Raw genomic sequence first — 16,150 nt, 5'->3', positions numbered from 1 at the left:
CTGGTGATTCACCAAGGTGACATTCTGGCCACATGCCTTTGAGATTTCTGTTGTAACTGTCACAGCTGAAATGTGGTATGGTTCGAGGGCATGAAAATATCCAATAAATACTTTATTGCTTAATAAAAGTATGATCTGCAATCTCACACACGGTGTGAGACGAAATTTACCACGGTGGGGGGCAAGGGATGGCAACAGTGTTTTTTTATGGTGGCACAGAAAAAAAAAAGATTAATTCAAAAACTGAAATATTTTATTATTCAATATACATTTCGTCTCATTTGCTTTGATGCATTTATCTGAATTAAATCCACTAGGTCAACCTCCACTACACTTATTCGTTTATGCATATCCAGCAGACTCTCAGTTTCTTATAACATCATCACTTATGTTATGCTTATGTTATGTCAATCAAGATGAACTATACTTTCACTGGTGACATTGTTTACAGTTGCGCTCAGCTTTTCCCAAAGATAAAGCAGCCCTCCTCCCCTCTTCTTGTCGTTTAAATGCTGCGTTCCAGTTGTACTCGGAGCTGGGAAATTCCGACTTCCTATTCGGAAAGATGAAGTAGAACGCCCTCGGAAGTCGGATAATTTCCCACTGGGAACATGGGTACATCTCCAATTACCCATAGTTAAGGCTTGTAAGGCGGATTTCGCGATTCAGTGTAGGCGCTTCTCGTATCAAGAAGGGTGTAAGTAAGGTGGTGAAAACATGTTTCTTTCACAAGGCACGTATGTAAAAGTGCGTCTGAAATCTATGTTAAACTGAAAAATTAAAAGTGGTGTTTGCTTATGGAAAGCAAAGCTTAAAATTATGATTGTAAAATCTATTACAAACAACGTTTACGGGCGCCGCCATGTTGAAATTCCGACGTCTTAACTAGAACGCTGTTACCTCGGATTTCCATAGGCAAAAATAAAGATTTTTATCGTCATTATCACGTGTCTGAGTTCTCACTTCCCAGCCAACTGGAACGCAGCAGTTACCAGTTTGCCCCTTGCCCCTTCGTGTACTCTCGCGAGATTCCACGAGCTCCACTGTCTTGTGGTCCAGCATGGCAGCGCTGTGTGAGGGATACACGTTGTGCGTATTTGTTCCAGCTGCAAATCGGCGAAGCTCTGAAATTAAGGGCATCGAAGAGGAGCGGGACAGCGACCATGTGATCGTCACTGACTCCAGCAGATCTGTGACTCTGTACAAGGTAAAGTTTAGACTTTGCAGGAGCTGGGGGCCAGCTTGATCGGTGCCGACTCGTGTTAGCATCCTGTGGTGATCTCAATAACAGAACCAGAACCGTTCAATTTTATAATCTCCAATCTGGGTCGATCGCTAATGCTTTTACACAGGGATGTTAACGTGAAATCAAGCTAATCCCCTCTCAACGTCAACTTCTTAGAAAGTCACACTAGTGACAAGGAGATAGACGTTGGCTAATGTTAGCTACTCTCAACATGAAAGCTCGTTTATCCAGTGAATAATACAGCTGCAGTTGTGTTTTAAAGTTGAATATAATATTTCAGATTGTGCTGCATTTGGTAAAGTCAAAGTGTGTGATTATGGGTGTTTTCTGTACTGGTCACACATGTTGCTGCAGGTGTCAGACCAGAAGCCATTGGGCAGCTGGACAGTGAAACAGGGTCAACTTCTGACCTGCGCAGCGGTCTTCAACAAGCAGACCAATGAGTATGTGGCAGTCTCAGACAACAAGGTAACCCGGTCCACGAAAATGGACACACAGTTCACTATTTTTGTTATCTGCCAATTTTTGTTGCTTAAGTGATGCGTCACACAACCTAAGCCAATCAGGATTAGATTTTTTTCTTATTATTATTTTCTTTTGTTTTCAGGTGATAAGAATCTGGAAAGAAGACGACATCATTTTAGACAAGGCATTCAAAGCAACAGTAAGCATGACTTTCAGTACTTCACTCTTTTCGAGGTCAAAATCATACAAATTATAAGGGGAGTTTTTGTTTTCAGTGTGTTCTACTTTGAAAACACTCAGTTTGACCAGTGTGTCATTTCGTTTATACACGGGAAGTTCACATTTACTGCCAAATTAATGTACGCCATTGCACAATACTTATACTAAAATTTGACATTGCTTTGATTTTCCATACCCCTGACCATAAAACGATTTTGTTACTGTGTCAGAAAGTTTTTATGTATATTTACTGTGGACAAATCTAAACGCATCCTAATCTCTGCCGCTTTTCTTTTCCGACTTCCCTCAGGTGTCGGCAGATGTCTGGTCGGTGCACTGTGCACACAGAGCCGAGCCTGCCGTCTTGTTTCAGAGAGGAGCTGTGAGACTTCTGGACTCCCTGCTTTCTGCTCCCCAGCAGCCTATAGAGGACGTCCTGGTTCAGGACGAAGCCATCAGGTCCAGAACTTCTGTTGTTTTCACACATCATACACAAAAAAGAGATTGCTTTAAAAAACACTTTTTATTCATGAAAAAAAGCTGGTTAACAAATATTTTAGTCTGTCCTGTGTTTTATTATATATATATATATATATATATATATATATATATATATATATATATATAGTTGCATTTTTCAGGGTTTAAATTGAAAATTAACACGATTTTTTAAATTATTATTATTTTTAATAATGTGAACCCTAGCTATTACAATCTGATGTTTTGTCCTGCTGCTAAGTCTCCAGTTATTTTTGCCAAATGCTATGGAAGATTTTCTTTTCTGAATTGTTATATATTTTGGGGGGTTTATATGCAAATTTTCTGGATCAGATCTAGAAGAAAAAAAAAAAAAACAGGCACATGTACTTGTGAAATTTTGTCTTTCTAAAGGTAATTTGTCTTTTTGTTGGTAGGTGGAGCACCAGCATAGTGACAGAAACACAACAGCTGGTCATCTTCACAACTGAACTGGTAAAGATTGTTTAACGTCTGTCATCCCACACAGTGATTCCCCCCCCCCCCCTGACTTCTCTGTAAACATTCACATTGCACCTTGCAAAAATAATCACACAAAATCCGGATGAAAACGCGTTGGGTATGCTTGTAATGTGACAAAAATGGGGATGTGAATACTTTTTTTGTGCTTTTTGATGTCTGCTATTTTTCATTGTATGATTTTCAATGTGTGTCCACAGAAAGGAGATCATTTCCTCTACCTGCAGAGGCTGAAGCCCAACTCGGTTCAGAAGTACCGGCTGGAGCCGGAGGAGCCCGGCCTCTCTCCGCTCAGCTTCTGGGCCTCCTACAGGGATAAAAACATCTGCCTGCTTTATCTCTGTATGTCTTCATTTCCTGTATCAATCCGCTTGTTTGACAGGACACATTAGCTTTGTTAGCTCCTCGATAAAATATACTAAATATACTGTTGTTTTTGTTATGACACGTTTAGACGTCACTGTCTACTTTTTAAACTACTTTTGGAAATGAGATTGAAATGCAGCCAAATGCGTATTATTTATTAAACAAGAATATCAATAATGTAGGACAGCAGATAACTGAATATTTCAACACAATCTTTCACATGCGGCTACAACAACCTGTCATGGAACTGATGTTCCCAGAGGCTTACTTGTTTGAAAAATTCAAAATGGGGGAAATTCACGGGAAATACATTTTTGCTCAGTATTTTATTACAGTGCAATACTTTTTGTGTCAGGTTATACATAATTGGACTCATAGACATCATATTTACTGATGATGTTTTGATTTTTTTTCTAGATGGACACCATGGTTGTAAAATTGGCAATTAGATGAATATGTTTGGTGTCAAATCATAGCCAACATAATTTGAACTGTAGAAATCATTCCGTTGGACATTTTTCAAAATGGCCACCTTGGTTGCAATAGAGAATATATGTTTGTACTAAAATTGCCTGTAGTTATTGCCAGTGTCGGGCACAGATAAGCAAAAAGTTAAGTTCACTAGCCACAAGTTTTCTAAGCAAGAGTCCTAGCTATACTAACACCAAACCGCTAAACAGGTAAAGAAATGAGCATAATCTTTACTTTAAACTACTAAACATATAAAATTATTTGCGGAAGCTAATGCTAAGCTGCTAAAATGTAGCATTTTTTTGGAGAAGCTAATGATAAACCGCTAAAAACATAAAAGAACCGGCAGATGCTAACGCTAACCATTAAGACAACTTGTTCTGCTTTCACATTTTCCTCCCTCTCAGACCCTAACGGCCATGTGTACCAGAGTTTGGTGTCTGTTCGGGCCCCAGTGGCCGATGATGGAGCTCAGGTTGTTCCACTGCCTCGTGATCAGCTGTTGAGTCTCCCTGTGGGGGAGGAGCTGCTGGAAGCCGCGTCAGCCATATTCCTGGATGACGCCCACGTAGCTGTGGTCGGGGTTCCGCACCCTTCTGCTGGGCCCGGAAAAGGCAAGGAAAGCTTTAAAATTCTTGGTAAAGTTACAAAGCTGTTGCCTTTTAAAAATGTTAACGTATTTTTATTTTCTTATTTCACTTATTACTTCAACAACGAAAGTGCTGGTAATATAACATTGTGAATAGTAGAGTTTTAATAGTGATGTCAGTAAGTTTAATCATTACCGTATTTTCCGCACTATAAGGCGCACCTAAAAACCTTCAATTTCCTCAAAAGCCGACAGTGCGCCTTATAATCCGGTGCGCCTTATATATGGACCAATATTGAGCAACAACAGGTCTAGCAACTACGGTAAGCAGCCACTGACTTCATTTTTGCCCGTAAAAGAAGAAGCGCGCAGTGCATGCTGGGATAGTTGTCAGAACGCTTCTTTGTTAATAAAGTTTGACTGACCTATCTACCTACTGACCTGATAATCAGGTCGTCTGCAGGTCATTTAGCACCACATTCTCCACAAACAATGCTGTGCGCGAACGGAGAAGGGTGACCATCATCCAGCCACGCCCCGGCCCAGTCGCGGAAGGCTCTCCTCGCCGACCGGAGTCGAACTATTTTGTTGACATTCTTTATGTCAATAAAGTGGCTTTAGATATTCATCCGGGTGCTTCGACTACGGTTACCAAGGGACCAGCCCCTATACATTTAAAGCCAGGGGGCGGGGAAAGAGAGACAGAGACTGCGGCGGCAGCGTGTCGGTTGGTCTGTGTTACCCAGAAAGCAGTTGGGCACAATATCGCAACACCAACACCGTGAGTGAAACAATGACTGGGGCAGACTACTATATAAAATACTTGGGGATCACTTCTTTATTATTACACATCCACATTTGTAGAGAATGGAACAAATCATGTCCCGTTCAATACGGGACGGGTGGCAACCGTAACTGTAGCGTCTATTCTATGCGCCTTATAATACGGTGCGCCTTTTATATGGAAAAAGTTTTAAAATAGTGCGGAAAATACGGTACTTTGTACATCAAGTTAGGCTAGAATTAAGATTGGCATTTGATGCCACTGCTGGAAAAGGCTCCAGTCATTCCAATACTCTCCAGTGTAGCATTAGGACTTTAACTCGGGAATAGTGTGGTGGAAACATCTCAGTTTTAAATGCAGAACTTTTTAAAACATACAACCTGCAACTACACTTCCCAGAAAAAAAATTCCAACCACAGGAATAAAGAATAGAATGCAAAAGAAGAAAAAACTAAAGAATGTAGGTGATCTTAAAAACTGCATGATTCCAGTGCTCTCCTCGAAATTTACCATACGTGACTAAATGCCTGTCTAAAATTATTTAACCTTGAGACGGATCTGGTTTTCTGAGCATTGAATCGATTATGCAGCTGCTCTCTCTCGTGTCCGGTTCCTGAATTTGCCGTCTCTGAACTTTCAGACTTTCTCTGCATCTGGAACACAAATTTTCAGACTCTTCAGGCTGCGAAAGAGATGGCGGGTAAACTCTACGGACAGGTAGGCGCCTGGGTGGTGAATTCAAATATACCAACACAGACTGTTTTTTTTTGTTTGTTTTGTTTTTTTTTGCCAAGGTTCCCTGTCCTTCCAGCTGCTGGGTGCTGATGGAGGACTGTATGTCTTTGGTAGATCATTGTGTCTGCTCTCCACTGTGAGGGGGCTCACTGTCCCTTCTCACAACTACAAGGCAGTTTACAACCCCAGACCTGCTCCTTGTGCGTACTTCCTGTTTTTGGCCATCGATTCGATATGTCGCTTATTCTTTTTTTTTTTTTTTTCCTTCTTTCTGATGTAGCTTTGGAGTTTCTCGAGCAAGCTGTTTATTCCCCATGGCAAAGCCCTCTCTGTCATACCGTTTTCCTGTCCCAGATCCTCGCTGGCCTCGGCTCTGGGGAAACTAAAGCAGGTCAAGACTGAGGGTGAGAGACGGAAACCAGCGCCGCTTATGCTAACAACTTCCTGTAGATTTGTCTGTGCACAAAAATAAAGTTCTATTCTTTTGTGTGTGCACACTATTAATAATAATAATAATAAAAAACAAACATGTTCACATTTTTATGTTTTAGCATTCACTTAACGTAGTGTTTTTCTCCAACTGTCACAGAGTCCAAGACTTCAACTGTGGTATCGTCCTGGAATACCATCTTACATGGAGAAGAAGCTGCTGCTCCTAAACCAGTGGAGTCCAGGAAGACAGTAAGTTACAGGATATGGTTTCCTTAGTAGTTAGATGCTAGCAATCTCCTCCAACTGTGTGGAACTGTGTCGATGCGTGCCTCTATGGCAAGCTGTTTTAACATTAATAGCCAGAGAGGATCTTCAAACCAGCCATCCATGAGTTAATTCTGTACTACAGTGGCCCAGAAGGATCAAGAAAATGCAAAAGCTACAATGAAAGTTATACTAAGATGGAAATTGTGCTACCAAACTTAGCATAACTTTTGTTGTGGCTCTTTGTTGTTGTTGTGTTTGGTTTTTTTTTCACTGTTTTCTTATGGCTTTTTAATGTTGTCTTTGGACTTTTTGTTGACCCTTTTAGGCCACCGAACATTACAATTAAAAAAAAAAAATCATTCTTTCCAGGATAAATGAGGGATTTTGAGATATCTTTAACTCCTCAACTTCTTACTACTACAAATATAATTCTATGTCATCATTATCTTTAATATTAGTTTTTAGCTAGAAAAATGTTTAAATTAATTCAGTTGAATTCAGTGGGTTTATTTTATATATTTCTTTTGATTGTCTGTAAATAACCTACTGTTTTACCTAGCATAAACTTTAAAGGTATAAAGTATTTTTCCCCCTTAAATAAATGTATTGTAAAGGTAGTAAGTTGTTGCTTTTTTTACTCACTGATGAGTCGGTTGTTTTATTACAGCTGAGCTGTTTACAAGTCTGAACTAATTCCAAATGTTTTATGTTAAACTTTGCAATTTCTTTTAAAAGTGTTGCCGTCGATGTTGTATGCATATGACGGTAACGCCACCTCAGCTCAATTTCACTCCTTTTCATCACGCAGAGAACAACTCGTAAGACGCAGTCAAGCCTCAGTTTAACAATTGATCAAGTCCAAGACCTAATTAAGGTAACACTTCTCTCTTTTCCAATTGAAATTTTTACACTTAACTCAGTTAATATAGAAAAAAAACATTATTCAAAATTTCTCCAATTGTATCCATTGCCAAATGCAGACGGCACCAGTAGAAGAGGTGGAAAAAGAGGTCCAGGGACTTCTGTCCAGGCAGGACCCCAAGGACCCGCAGCCTTCGTTGGGACAGCTGGCGATGGCACTTGTGTCCCGGAGCCTGGCGGATCCAAAGTTTTACTCTTCCAGAGCTCTGACACAGCTTGTGCCCACCCGGTACCTCTCCCACAGGTCAGTTAAGGCATAATGGGAACAGAAGAGAGCGCGGTTCGACACCGGACGTTTTGTACAGACTGAGTTTGTAGTCTTTCTTTTCTTTTTTTTTTGTCTTATGTTGTCAGTGACTGAATTCTGTCTCTTAGAGATATTCTGGACCGATCAGGGGTCGTGATCACTCATTGTAATAAGAGTGGATTGCCAAAGTAAAATGAAGTTAAATTGAAACGATTAATCGTGAAGAACTGATTATCGAAATACCTGTTGACTAATTTAGAAATCGATTAATCGTTAATTAGCATACGTGCTCAAATAAAGGCCATTTGCTGAAAAATCAACAAATTCAGATCAGCAATTACACTAAAACTGTATAGTAGCATAGTTTTAGTTTTAGCTTCACTTGGTTCAAATTCGCTAAAGGCTTGATATGTTATTGCATTTATCCAATGCAATGTTTATTTTCATATTTAATAGGGAAATTTAATTATTTGTTTTCATCTCTTATTTTGTTTCTACTGTTGCATAGAAAAGGCTTTACTGGTTAAATGAAAAATCCACAGACTTTTGAGACTTTTGCCAATTTTGTTATCCGATTAATCGTCAGAATAATCGATTTAATCCATATCTCAAATAATCGTTAGTTGCAGCTGTAATTGCATGTGAAATTTATGCTTTTCTCTTTCAAATACATCCAAGCACTTCAAAACGGGAACAAACTGATGCATTTCTTAACGGGACGCTGCCTTCTCTCTCTCAACAGCGTCTGTCCTGACCTCCTGCCTCTTGCCCTTGAGAAGAGGGATTATTTTCTCTGCCAGCTCTGCTTACTCTTCTTCCATGACATCCCAGAAGCCGTGACCTGCGCCTGCCTCAAGGCATTCATCAGGTAGAACGGATCTCTTTTCAGTGAGCAAATCAAATTGCACAATTTGATAATTTTTTGAGAAGAGACGCAGTCAAAAAAAAAAAAAGTCACTGCGTTTTGATTGAATCAAGCACGTTTCATCCACTTTACCTAATATTAGGGATAATTAGCCGTAGCCAGACTTTGTACCGTAAGACGTGTAAAAGCCGAAGGTGTTTTCCTCCAGTTTATCAGACGCCGACGCGGAGAAGTTGAGCCTGGAGCCTGACAGCGTCTCTTTCATGGAAATGCTGCTGTCAAACGAGCGTGGTCAGACCGGCCTGCAGAACGGTTTCAGCCCTGCCTTCTGCCAGGAGGACCGCACAGACGCCGTCGACGACCCCAAGGCCAAAGCAAAAGAAAAAAAGAAAGCGTCGCCACAACAGACGTGTCCAGTAGGAAAACACAAAGCTGCTCTGATGTATCCTTACAGCTCATTGTCACTTTAAGACATTATTGTTTTTTCTCCCTTTTTTCCCCCCTTTATCACTTTGTTTTATGCTTTGGTGATTTATTTTTGCTTATGCTAACATGTCGTTTGACGAATCGGATCTTAACTCAAGCGGTACAGAAACGAGATTCTGCAGACGGCGTACAGTGAAGCTTTGCTCCTCCCACATCTAAAGGATTTTTCCTCTGATCAAGTTGTTGTGAGTAACGTCACTGTTCAATCCCCAATATACAGGAGCATCTCAGCAAGCTAGAATATCATCAAAATAGTGGGTTTATTTCAGTAATTCAGTTCAAAAAGTGAAACTCATGTTCTATAGATTCATTACGATTGATGAATATTGCTACTGCTGTATTATACCGCTAGTATACCACACGGCTGGGCAATAAATCGATTTTATCAATCAAATTTTATGTCTTTGACAATTCAATTTTTGGAAAATCTGATTTTTTTTTTCACTAATGCACTTCCTGGTTTTACATATTTATTCAGTTATTAGTTATTTCCACAACTATTGTTTATTTTTGTTTGTTTTTTCCCTTGATGAGCGTGTTTTACAATTTCTGTTTGTTTCAACTTTTAGTGTGGGTCAACTCACAGAAGGAATGATTTAAATAACAACCATTTTAAAAAATATATATTTTCTTTCATTTGTATTTTTGTTTTTAAGGAAAAAAGTTGGGTGGGCAAAATTGGAAATTGAATTTTGAAAAAACCGCTTCACAGTCTCCTTAAAGCTTCTATCATTGTTGCTTGTGCACCTTTTTGCACCGCACTTTTTCCTCTCACCGAACTTTCCAGTAGTATGTTTATAAATGTATCATTCTGCAAACAGGAAGTTTCATTAGCACTGAACTGTTGTAGGTTACATTTCTTATTGAGGGTGTTAAGTCAGCGTATTTTGCATGTGTTACTAGGCAGAAATACAAATTATCTATTTTTTTACTTTTGGAGAATAAAATCTCTACACTGAACATGAGTTTGTCTTTTTTAATTCAATTACTAAAAATGTCATTTTTTTTTCCAATGACATTCTAATATTTTAAGAACCACCTGTAGATTGCGACTAAATCTGTGTCCTAAATCAGCTGTTTTGTTTTAATTTCCAATCAGCTTTTCCTCCGGTACCTGGAGTTTCTTTACCTGCGATATTCCACAGATGGTTCCTCACAAACACACGGCTACAGATCACCCAGTTTGAATCAGGTATTTAAAATACTCTTGAGCAGACTGAAAGTTTGCACCCAATATCCATCAGTTATTTTGCTGTCTGTGCATTGCAAACCAAAATAAAGGTGTAAGCAAATCAGATGTTACAGCTTTTTTTTTTTTTACTTTCCTGTCGAATGCAGGTCATGGATTGGGTTTGCATGCTGTTGGACGCCCACTTCACTGTGTTGGTAATGTCTCCAGTGGCCAAAGGCTTGCTGTTGAACCTCCAGCCTTTTGTTAAATCTCAGGTAAACATCCATTTTTCGTTACAATAATCGACCAATTGTTTCTGGGAAGTTTATTGGAACATGCACCTTTTTTAATAAATTTTCTTTTTAAAATTTTTTTTTATCTTTTGTCTTTTAGGTAAGACTGTTTTCTGAGCTCGGGAAGATCGAGGGCAGCCTCCAGGAGCTCAGTAAGATGAAGATGAAGAAAGACGTGGGGCAATACTCTATTGAAGTCATTGAGCTGTACTAGAGGGCGTGGCTTTATAAAACACCTACTGTTGCTGCAGTTTGTCTTTAAATGGGCTTTTTTTTGCCTCAGATGCTTCCAGTCATTTAGGTTTTACTGTGAAAGAAAAGAAAATGTACGTCTGGTATAATTATTTCATTAGCTGAAAACTTATTTTGTACATTTATTTTAGATGGTGGGATTGTGACTATTCTGGATTTGCATGTTTAATTCAAAGTCGTACATCTGATGGTTTTATAGACAAGTGGAGGGAAAGTCTCTTCATGGAACATTATGGTTAAGTTTTTATATTATATATATATTAGTGGAACTTTAATAATGCCCACGAAATTCAGTATTTTTGCTTTCTTTGAGTGTCATAATACAGCTAACATTTTTTTTGTAAATCTATTGTTTTTGTATTTTACACATTTTAAAAAAAAAGCCTTGATTCTAAATATCTATGAAAAATGGATCTATGTGTGTCATTTTGTCCTTTGTGGAACTATTAACAGGTTAGCTAACCTTGTAAAAACCTGTCCCATTGTTCTACACTATGCTTATGGGAGACATACTTAAGTTTTAAATTCTACCAAATTAATGTAAAGCGGGGGTCCTACGCTATGAAGCTAACCGGAAGTTGCCTGCATTGTAAATGACCATTCTCCATTAAAAAGAGAGAAGTGCAGAGCTGACTGAGGCAACAGTTAATATTAATTCAGTATTTGAAAGCATGGCCAACATGGACACAACAGTTTTGTTCACTTCCTCCGCCGCCATTGCCAAAACTATTATTTTGAAACGGCGCAGAAAATCGATGTCATCGTTCACAATGTTTTCTGTTAGCTACATGGCTCACGGTTGAAATTCAACAGGAGAAATCCAAGTCAACGGGAGAAATGGAGCACGTGAGTAGATTAGAATCAAGTGGAATTGCGTAGGAAGGCAATGGCCAGGCTACAGGTTAGTAAATCGGTGTATTTTTCATGCTTTTGTTCAAAATGTTAGGAGGACGTCTGTAGACATGGGAGGAAAAAAATGTTGGTAAAGTCTTTTTCGACTTAACTCGAGTATTTTTTTTCTTCTGCCATTTCACCAGAAGGGCAAGGTAACAGATACTTTTGTTGATGAAAGATACTTGAAATTAAAGGCAGCGAATACAGGAAAGTACAAAAAGAATAATGAAAACACAAATGTGATTTCTCCGAGTTCAACTAGCCCATACAAGCCTAAGAAGGTTTTCTGCTGCTGAACATCAGAACTACAGCCGAAACTAGCTAGCTTACATGTGCACCAAGTAAAAAAACTTTTTTTTTTCGAAGAGGAGATTTGTTTTTGTCAGAATTACCTAAATTATTTCTTTTTGATAAACGCCACAGTGACGAGAGAGAAAATATATAAGACTATTTGCTAATGTCTTCAAAATCAGAAGTTTACATAACATTTCTCGGATTTCTACTTTTAATCTGCAAAGAACTTCTTCGCCACATTGTCATAACCGGGTATTGGTGTGTAGAATTTTGAGGAAAACTAATAACTTCATGCAATTTGGAAAAAGGCTAATATAAAATGTGGATAAAGTGGAACCGAATACTTTCCGAACTCATTGAGCTTTAAGCTGAAGACCCTCAACATGACTTTAACAGTCCTCACAGATTGTGAGTTCACGCTAACGGACTGCACCCAAATTTGACTCAAACGTTCAAATGTTCTGCTACTGAGGACGGGTTGGGTTGGTTTCCCTTGCTTCGTTTGCAGACTTCAGGCCTCTTCCCCTCCGACACTGACAGATTTTTAGGCCAACTCTCCCTACTGACTGACCGCAACTGGTGCAGGCTGACACCTACTTTCGCCATTTACAGGCGTGTGTGGGAGTCTTATGAAGATCAAAGGCTGGGGAACTACATTGGCAGCTTTGAGCCACTTGTTCTTGAAAATTTTAACTAACATTATCAAAAGCACCGCTACATCACATGGAGATAAAAAGAAGCAACAGCGAAAGGCAGATTAGCTCAAATATTTTACCTCCATCATTACAAATAGTAATGATGGAGGTAAAAATGATTTCATGTTTTTTATATGCTGTTATGTTCTATTAATGCATAGAACAAAGTGGTTTAGTTGGAGATAAATTTAAAGGACATCTCTGAATAAAAATATGTTCCTATATTTTCATAAATACTGTAGTTTTGTTCATGTAATTCATCCAAGACTTTATATTGTTATTAATCCTCTAGTGTTTGTTTTCTGTCTTTCATTATGTTTAGAAATACCGTGTCAGATTTTTATGTTCCACAGGAAAATAATTTTCATTCATTTTCGATTGCAGTTGGCAATTCGATTACTTGCTCACAAGAGGGCAGTGTAGTGTTAGAAGAGACTGATGTGGGTAAAGAGATAAGTTAGATTAATTATAGCCAGACACCTGTATGTTTTTCTTTTAGCTTCAAATTGTTTGCTTTACGTATTTTTTTATAAATTGGGGAGACAAATATTAATTTATTTGATTGATTTGATGTTTTTTTTTCTTTCTACAAAATTGTATGCACAAATACTTGTTACTTGCAGATAGATTTTTTGAAAACGTACTGTTAAAATCTTAAGTTAATGCATTTAATAACTTTTTTGAGATTATTACATTTATTAAGATTTATAATAAATGTTTATTGTTAAATAATATCAATTTGTTACTCATCAACCAAAGAACGTGTTGTTTAGCGTCGTCTGCTGGGTGCCGCGCCTCGCCAAGTTTATGACTTTTTATTCTTATAGTTTTAAACACCACCAATCCGATGGAAGAAGATAAGAAAATGAAGTTGTGAAATAAGTGTGTATTATCATAAGCTGATACTTTATCTTGACTGAGACAAGACTGCAGCACTGGGCCAGTGAGGAGAGAGAAGAAACAGAGGGTGACCGAAACAGAAAATCCTGTTGAAATTCCAGTGAATTAATGACCGTAGAGCTTCCAGGCACAACAGAGGGACGCCTGAAGACGGGACACAGAATCAAGAGAGACTGAATCACAGAGACTGAAAACAGGCACCACATGGCTCAGTTGGAGAGTAGGCACACCATATGCAGAGGCTGCACTTGTTCCCGGTTCAAATTTATCTGCTTTTCATTTTAAGCCAAAGTAACGAGCCACTGTTGAAGGTCCAAAGTATTCTACTGTATTACTTTGGATGTGTTTGTAAATGTTTGACTGGATTGGATTTTAATTAATTTAGAATTGGATTCTAATGTGCTGTAAATAAATTGAAGTTGTTTGAGAAGTGTAATGAAATGGCATAATATGATATAATTTGGGGCAAAATAAGCAGATTTCTTTATTGGCTGTGATAATGAAAGGAAAAAATTTCGTTGTCGGCAGGATTCGAACCTGCGCGGGGAGACCCCAATGGATTTCTAGTCCATCGCCTTAACCACTCGGCCACGACAACTGCTATCATACGTCATCAAATATGCCCTAATAAACCAGATGGTACCACGTGTTTCGTGTTTAATCTTCATTAATTATGTATTTATTCATATGTAAAAGCAGCGTTATTGATATTACTCTGTCAGAAAGCAAACTTTAGTTAGCTTGTCTGTTGAGCTGCTATTTATCAAGGATAAAAAATGCATTGTCAAAATGTAATTTATCTATATAAATTCAGTAGTAAATAAAAAGGGAATAATGCAACTGTGTAAAGAAAAAAAATGTACTTTGATATGTGAAAGTGTGAATGGGATAAACTTTAATAAGTTCTTTAAGTCCAGCTCAGTGTCGTTCGCTGCGCCGTAAGTAACGATAATGGCGTCGGGGCTGAAAACATACTATAAGAGGTTATTGCAGTACATAATCTACAATATATCTGGCCCACATGTGTTTGCATCTGTTTATACACACAGTAAACGGCTAGTTAAGTGCACTTAGCGTTAGCATGGATAAGTAATTTTATGAACTACGGCTATTGCGTCTGTTGTAGAATAGAGTCACGTGACCGCGAATTAACTCAGGTTTGGCAGCGTCAAGCTGGAGGTGACAGTCACTTCTCCGGAAGAGCTCCAGTAAACATATTGAAACATCATAGTTTCAGTCTTCTCCCTATATTGATTTTAATTTGTAGGAGGCGTAATAAGTTGTTCAAATTAATTCAGTTGATGATTTTTACCATACTGTGCTATTTTCATGACTATTATCAGTTCGTAAACACTAATGGGAAAGAGGCTTACTTCCGGTTTGAACGTTACTGCTTGAGTGTAACTTTACGCAGCTTTGAGGCCTGCTGTGTTTTCAACGGAGGGAGAGTCGAGAAGAAAAATGGCGTCTGCAGGCGACTCGGAGCGGGACACCGGCCATTCAGTTTAAGCTTTCCTCATTTAAACTGAGCCCCGGGCTCTGTGGGGACCTATTGGGAACCGTCTCCGGACCCGCTATTTTCGTCCTCCCCGTTTTTCCCCGGAGTGTGCGCCCCTTTTGAGCACCGAGATTGAAGCGGAACATAGTAGCTTCTCTCCTACAATGAGGGGGAGAAGAGGAAGGCCGCCCAAACAAGCAGCCGTGATGCGGGAAAGCTCACCAGGGCCAGTCCGGGGCTCTCGGGGTGGCAGGACCAGAGGGATGCGTGGACGGGGAAGAGGTAGAGGACGGGGCCGGGGACGAGGAGGAAGTGGCGGTGTTTGCAGCATCGGTTCCGTGGAGGTGGATACTGATATCTCCGGCCGAGAGAACTTTCATTCGTCGCGGGGCCGTAGGAAAGTTGGAGCCTCCATAGCAGCGGCTGCAGCGGCATCGCGGGGCAGAGGAAGGGGTAGGGGGTCCAGAGGTGGCCGCGGCAGTAGAGGCGGAGTGAGGCGACCTCAAACCAAGGTGGTCTACGACGACAACAGCGACGAGGAGGATGATAATTTAAGCTACCGTTCTGACGAAGACGAATTGAACGACAATCCGTCGTCGGATCTAGAAGATGAGGAGGCCTTGGGAAACGAGTCTGACTATCTGGAGGACCTACCAGATGATGAGGATGCCAGCTACTGTACTGAGAGTAGTTTCAGAAGCCACAGCACGCTCGGAAGCACCCCAGGTACGTCGGTCTGCAAGTGCACGCAGTTAAGCAAAGCACGTTTGCAGCACTGAAAGTGTAAATTTTATTTTTAGCTCAAAACAGAAACGAAGCGGCATTGTTCAAAATGGAGCTGGCACTCAGAAACGGGCCTTTGTTTACCGTGTGCTCTTCGGTCCGCTATCCTACAAATCTGACCCCACTCTCCGAGGGGCTTAGGTATTTTTAACTTTTGTCAAATCAGCACATGTTTTGTATTTGTTTTGAAAGTGAACGTGCTCGTGCTGATTTTATTTCGCGGTTGCTCGCGCCTCGTCTTTAATTTGTTTACATAAGCGTAGAGAGACAGGATGTATGAA

General features: G+C 39.6%; 2 protein-coding genes, 1 long non-coding RNA gene and 1 other non-coding gene across 7 annotated transcripts in view; 2 read left to right on the top strand and 2 right to left on the bottom strand.

Moving 5' to 3' along the window:
* Positions 1–10: 10 nt before the first annotated feature.
* Positions 11–11,438, top strand: nol11 (nucleolar protein 11). Of its 2 annotated transcripts, none has more exons than XM_008420949.3 (18): positions 11–1,207; positions 1,601–1,714; positions 1,854–1,910; positions 2,241–2,389; positions 2,845–2,902; positions 3,127–3,268; positions 4,171–4,377; positions 5,777–5,853; positions 6,152–6,275; positions 6,461–6,552; positions 7,379–7,444; positions 7,551–7,735; positions 8,481–8,606; positions 8,812–9,045; positions 9,196–9,274; positions 10,189–10,281; positions 10,428–10,535; positions 10,654–11,438. In XM_008420949.3, exons 1-18 carry the CDS (start codon positions 1,061–1,063, stop codon positions 10,765–10,767), a joined length of 2,172 nt encoding a protein of 723 aa, XP_008419171.1. In that variant the 5' UTR covers positions 11–1,060; the 3' UTR covers positions 10,768–11,438. The 2 variants fall into 2 exon arrangements, with proteins under 2 accessions (XP_008419171.1, XP_081460841.1); XM_081604715.1 differs by having other exon boundaries at positions 4,171–4,401.
* LOC145550898 (uncharacterized) lies at positions 3,433–15,419 on the bottom strand. Its single transcript, XR_014086725.1, has 2 exons — positions 15,309–15,419; positions 3,433–4,359 (listed from the first exon to the last, which is right to left on the bottom strand). It is a non-coding gene; the product is annotated as an uncharacterized LOC145550898 (long non-coding RNA).
* trnas-aga (transfer RNA serine (anticodon AGA)) lies at positions 14,105–14,186 on the bottom strand. The gene has a single exon. It is a non-coding gene; the product is annotated as a tRNA-Ser (tRNA).
* Positions 14,892–16,150, top strand: part of LOC103471527 (nucleosome-remodeling factor subunit BPTF) — a 45,761-nt gene continuing 44,502 nt past the window's right edge. For all 3 annotated transcript variants that reach the window (XM_008420693.3, XM_008420615.3, XM_017305173.2), the window contains exon 1: positions 14,892–15,812. In XM_008420693.3, the coding sequence (XP_008418915.1) occupies positions 15,251–15,812 (562 nt within the window). In that variant the 5' untranslated portion in view covers positions 14,892–15,250. The remainder of the gene's footprint in view (positions 15,813–16,150) is intronic.

The sequence above is a fragment of the Poecilia reticulata genome, chromosome 1, assembly GCF_904066995.2.
Source record: "Poecilia reticulata chromosome 1, P_reticulata-male-v2, whole genome shotgun sequence".
In the NCBI taxonomy this organism is placed as follows: domain Eukaryota; kingdom Metazoa; phylum Chordata; class Actinopteri; order Cyprinodontiformes; family Poeciliidae; genus Poecilia; species Poecilia reticulata.
Note: the sequence above shows the minus strand (reverse complement) of the source record. Positions and strands in the feature narration are given on the sequence as shown.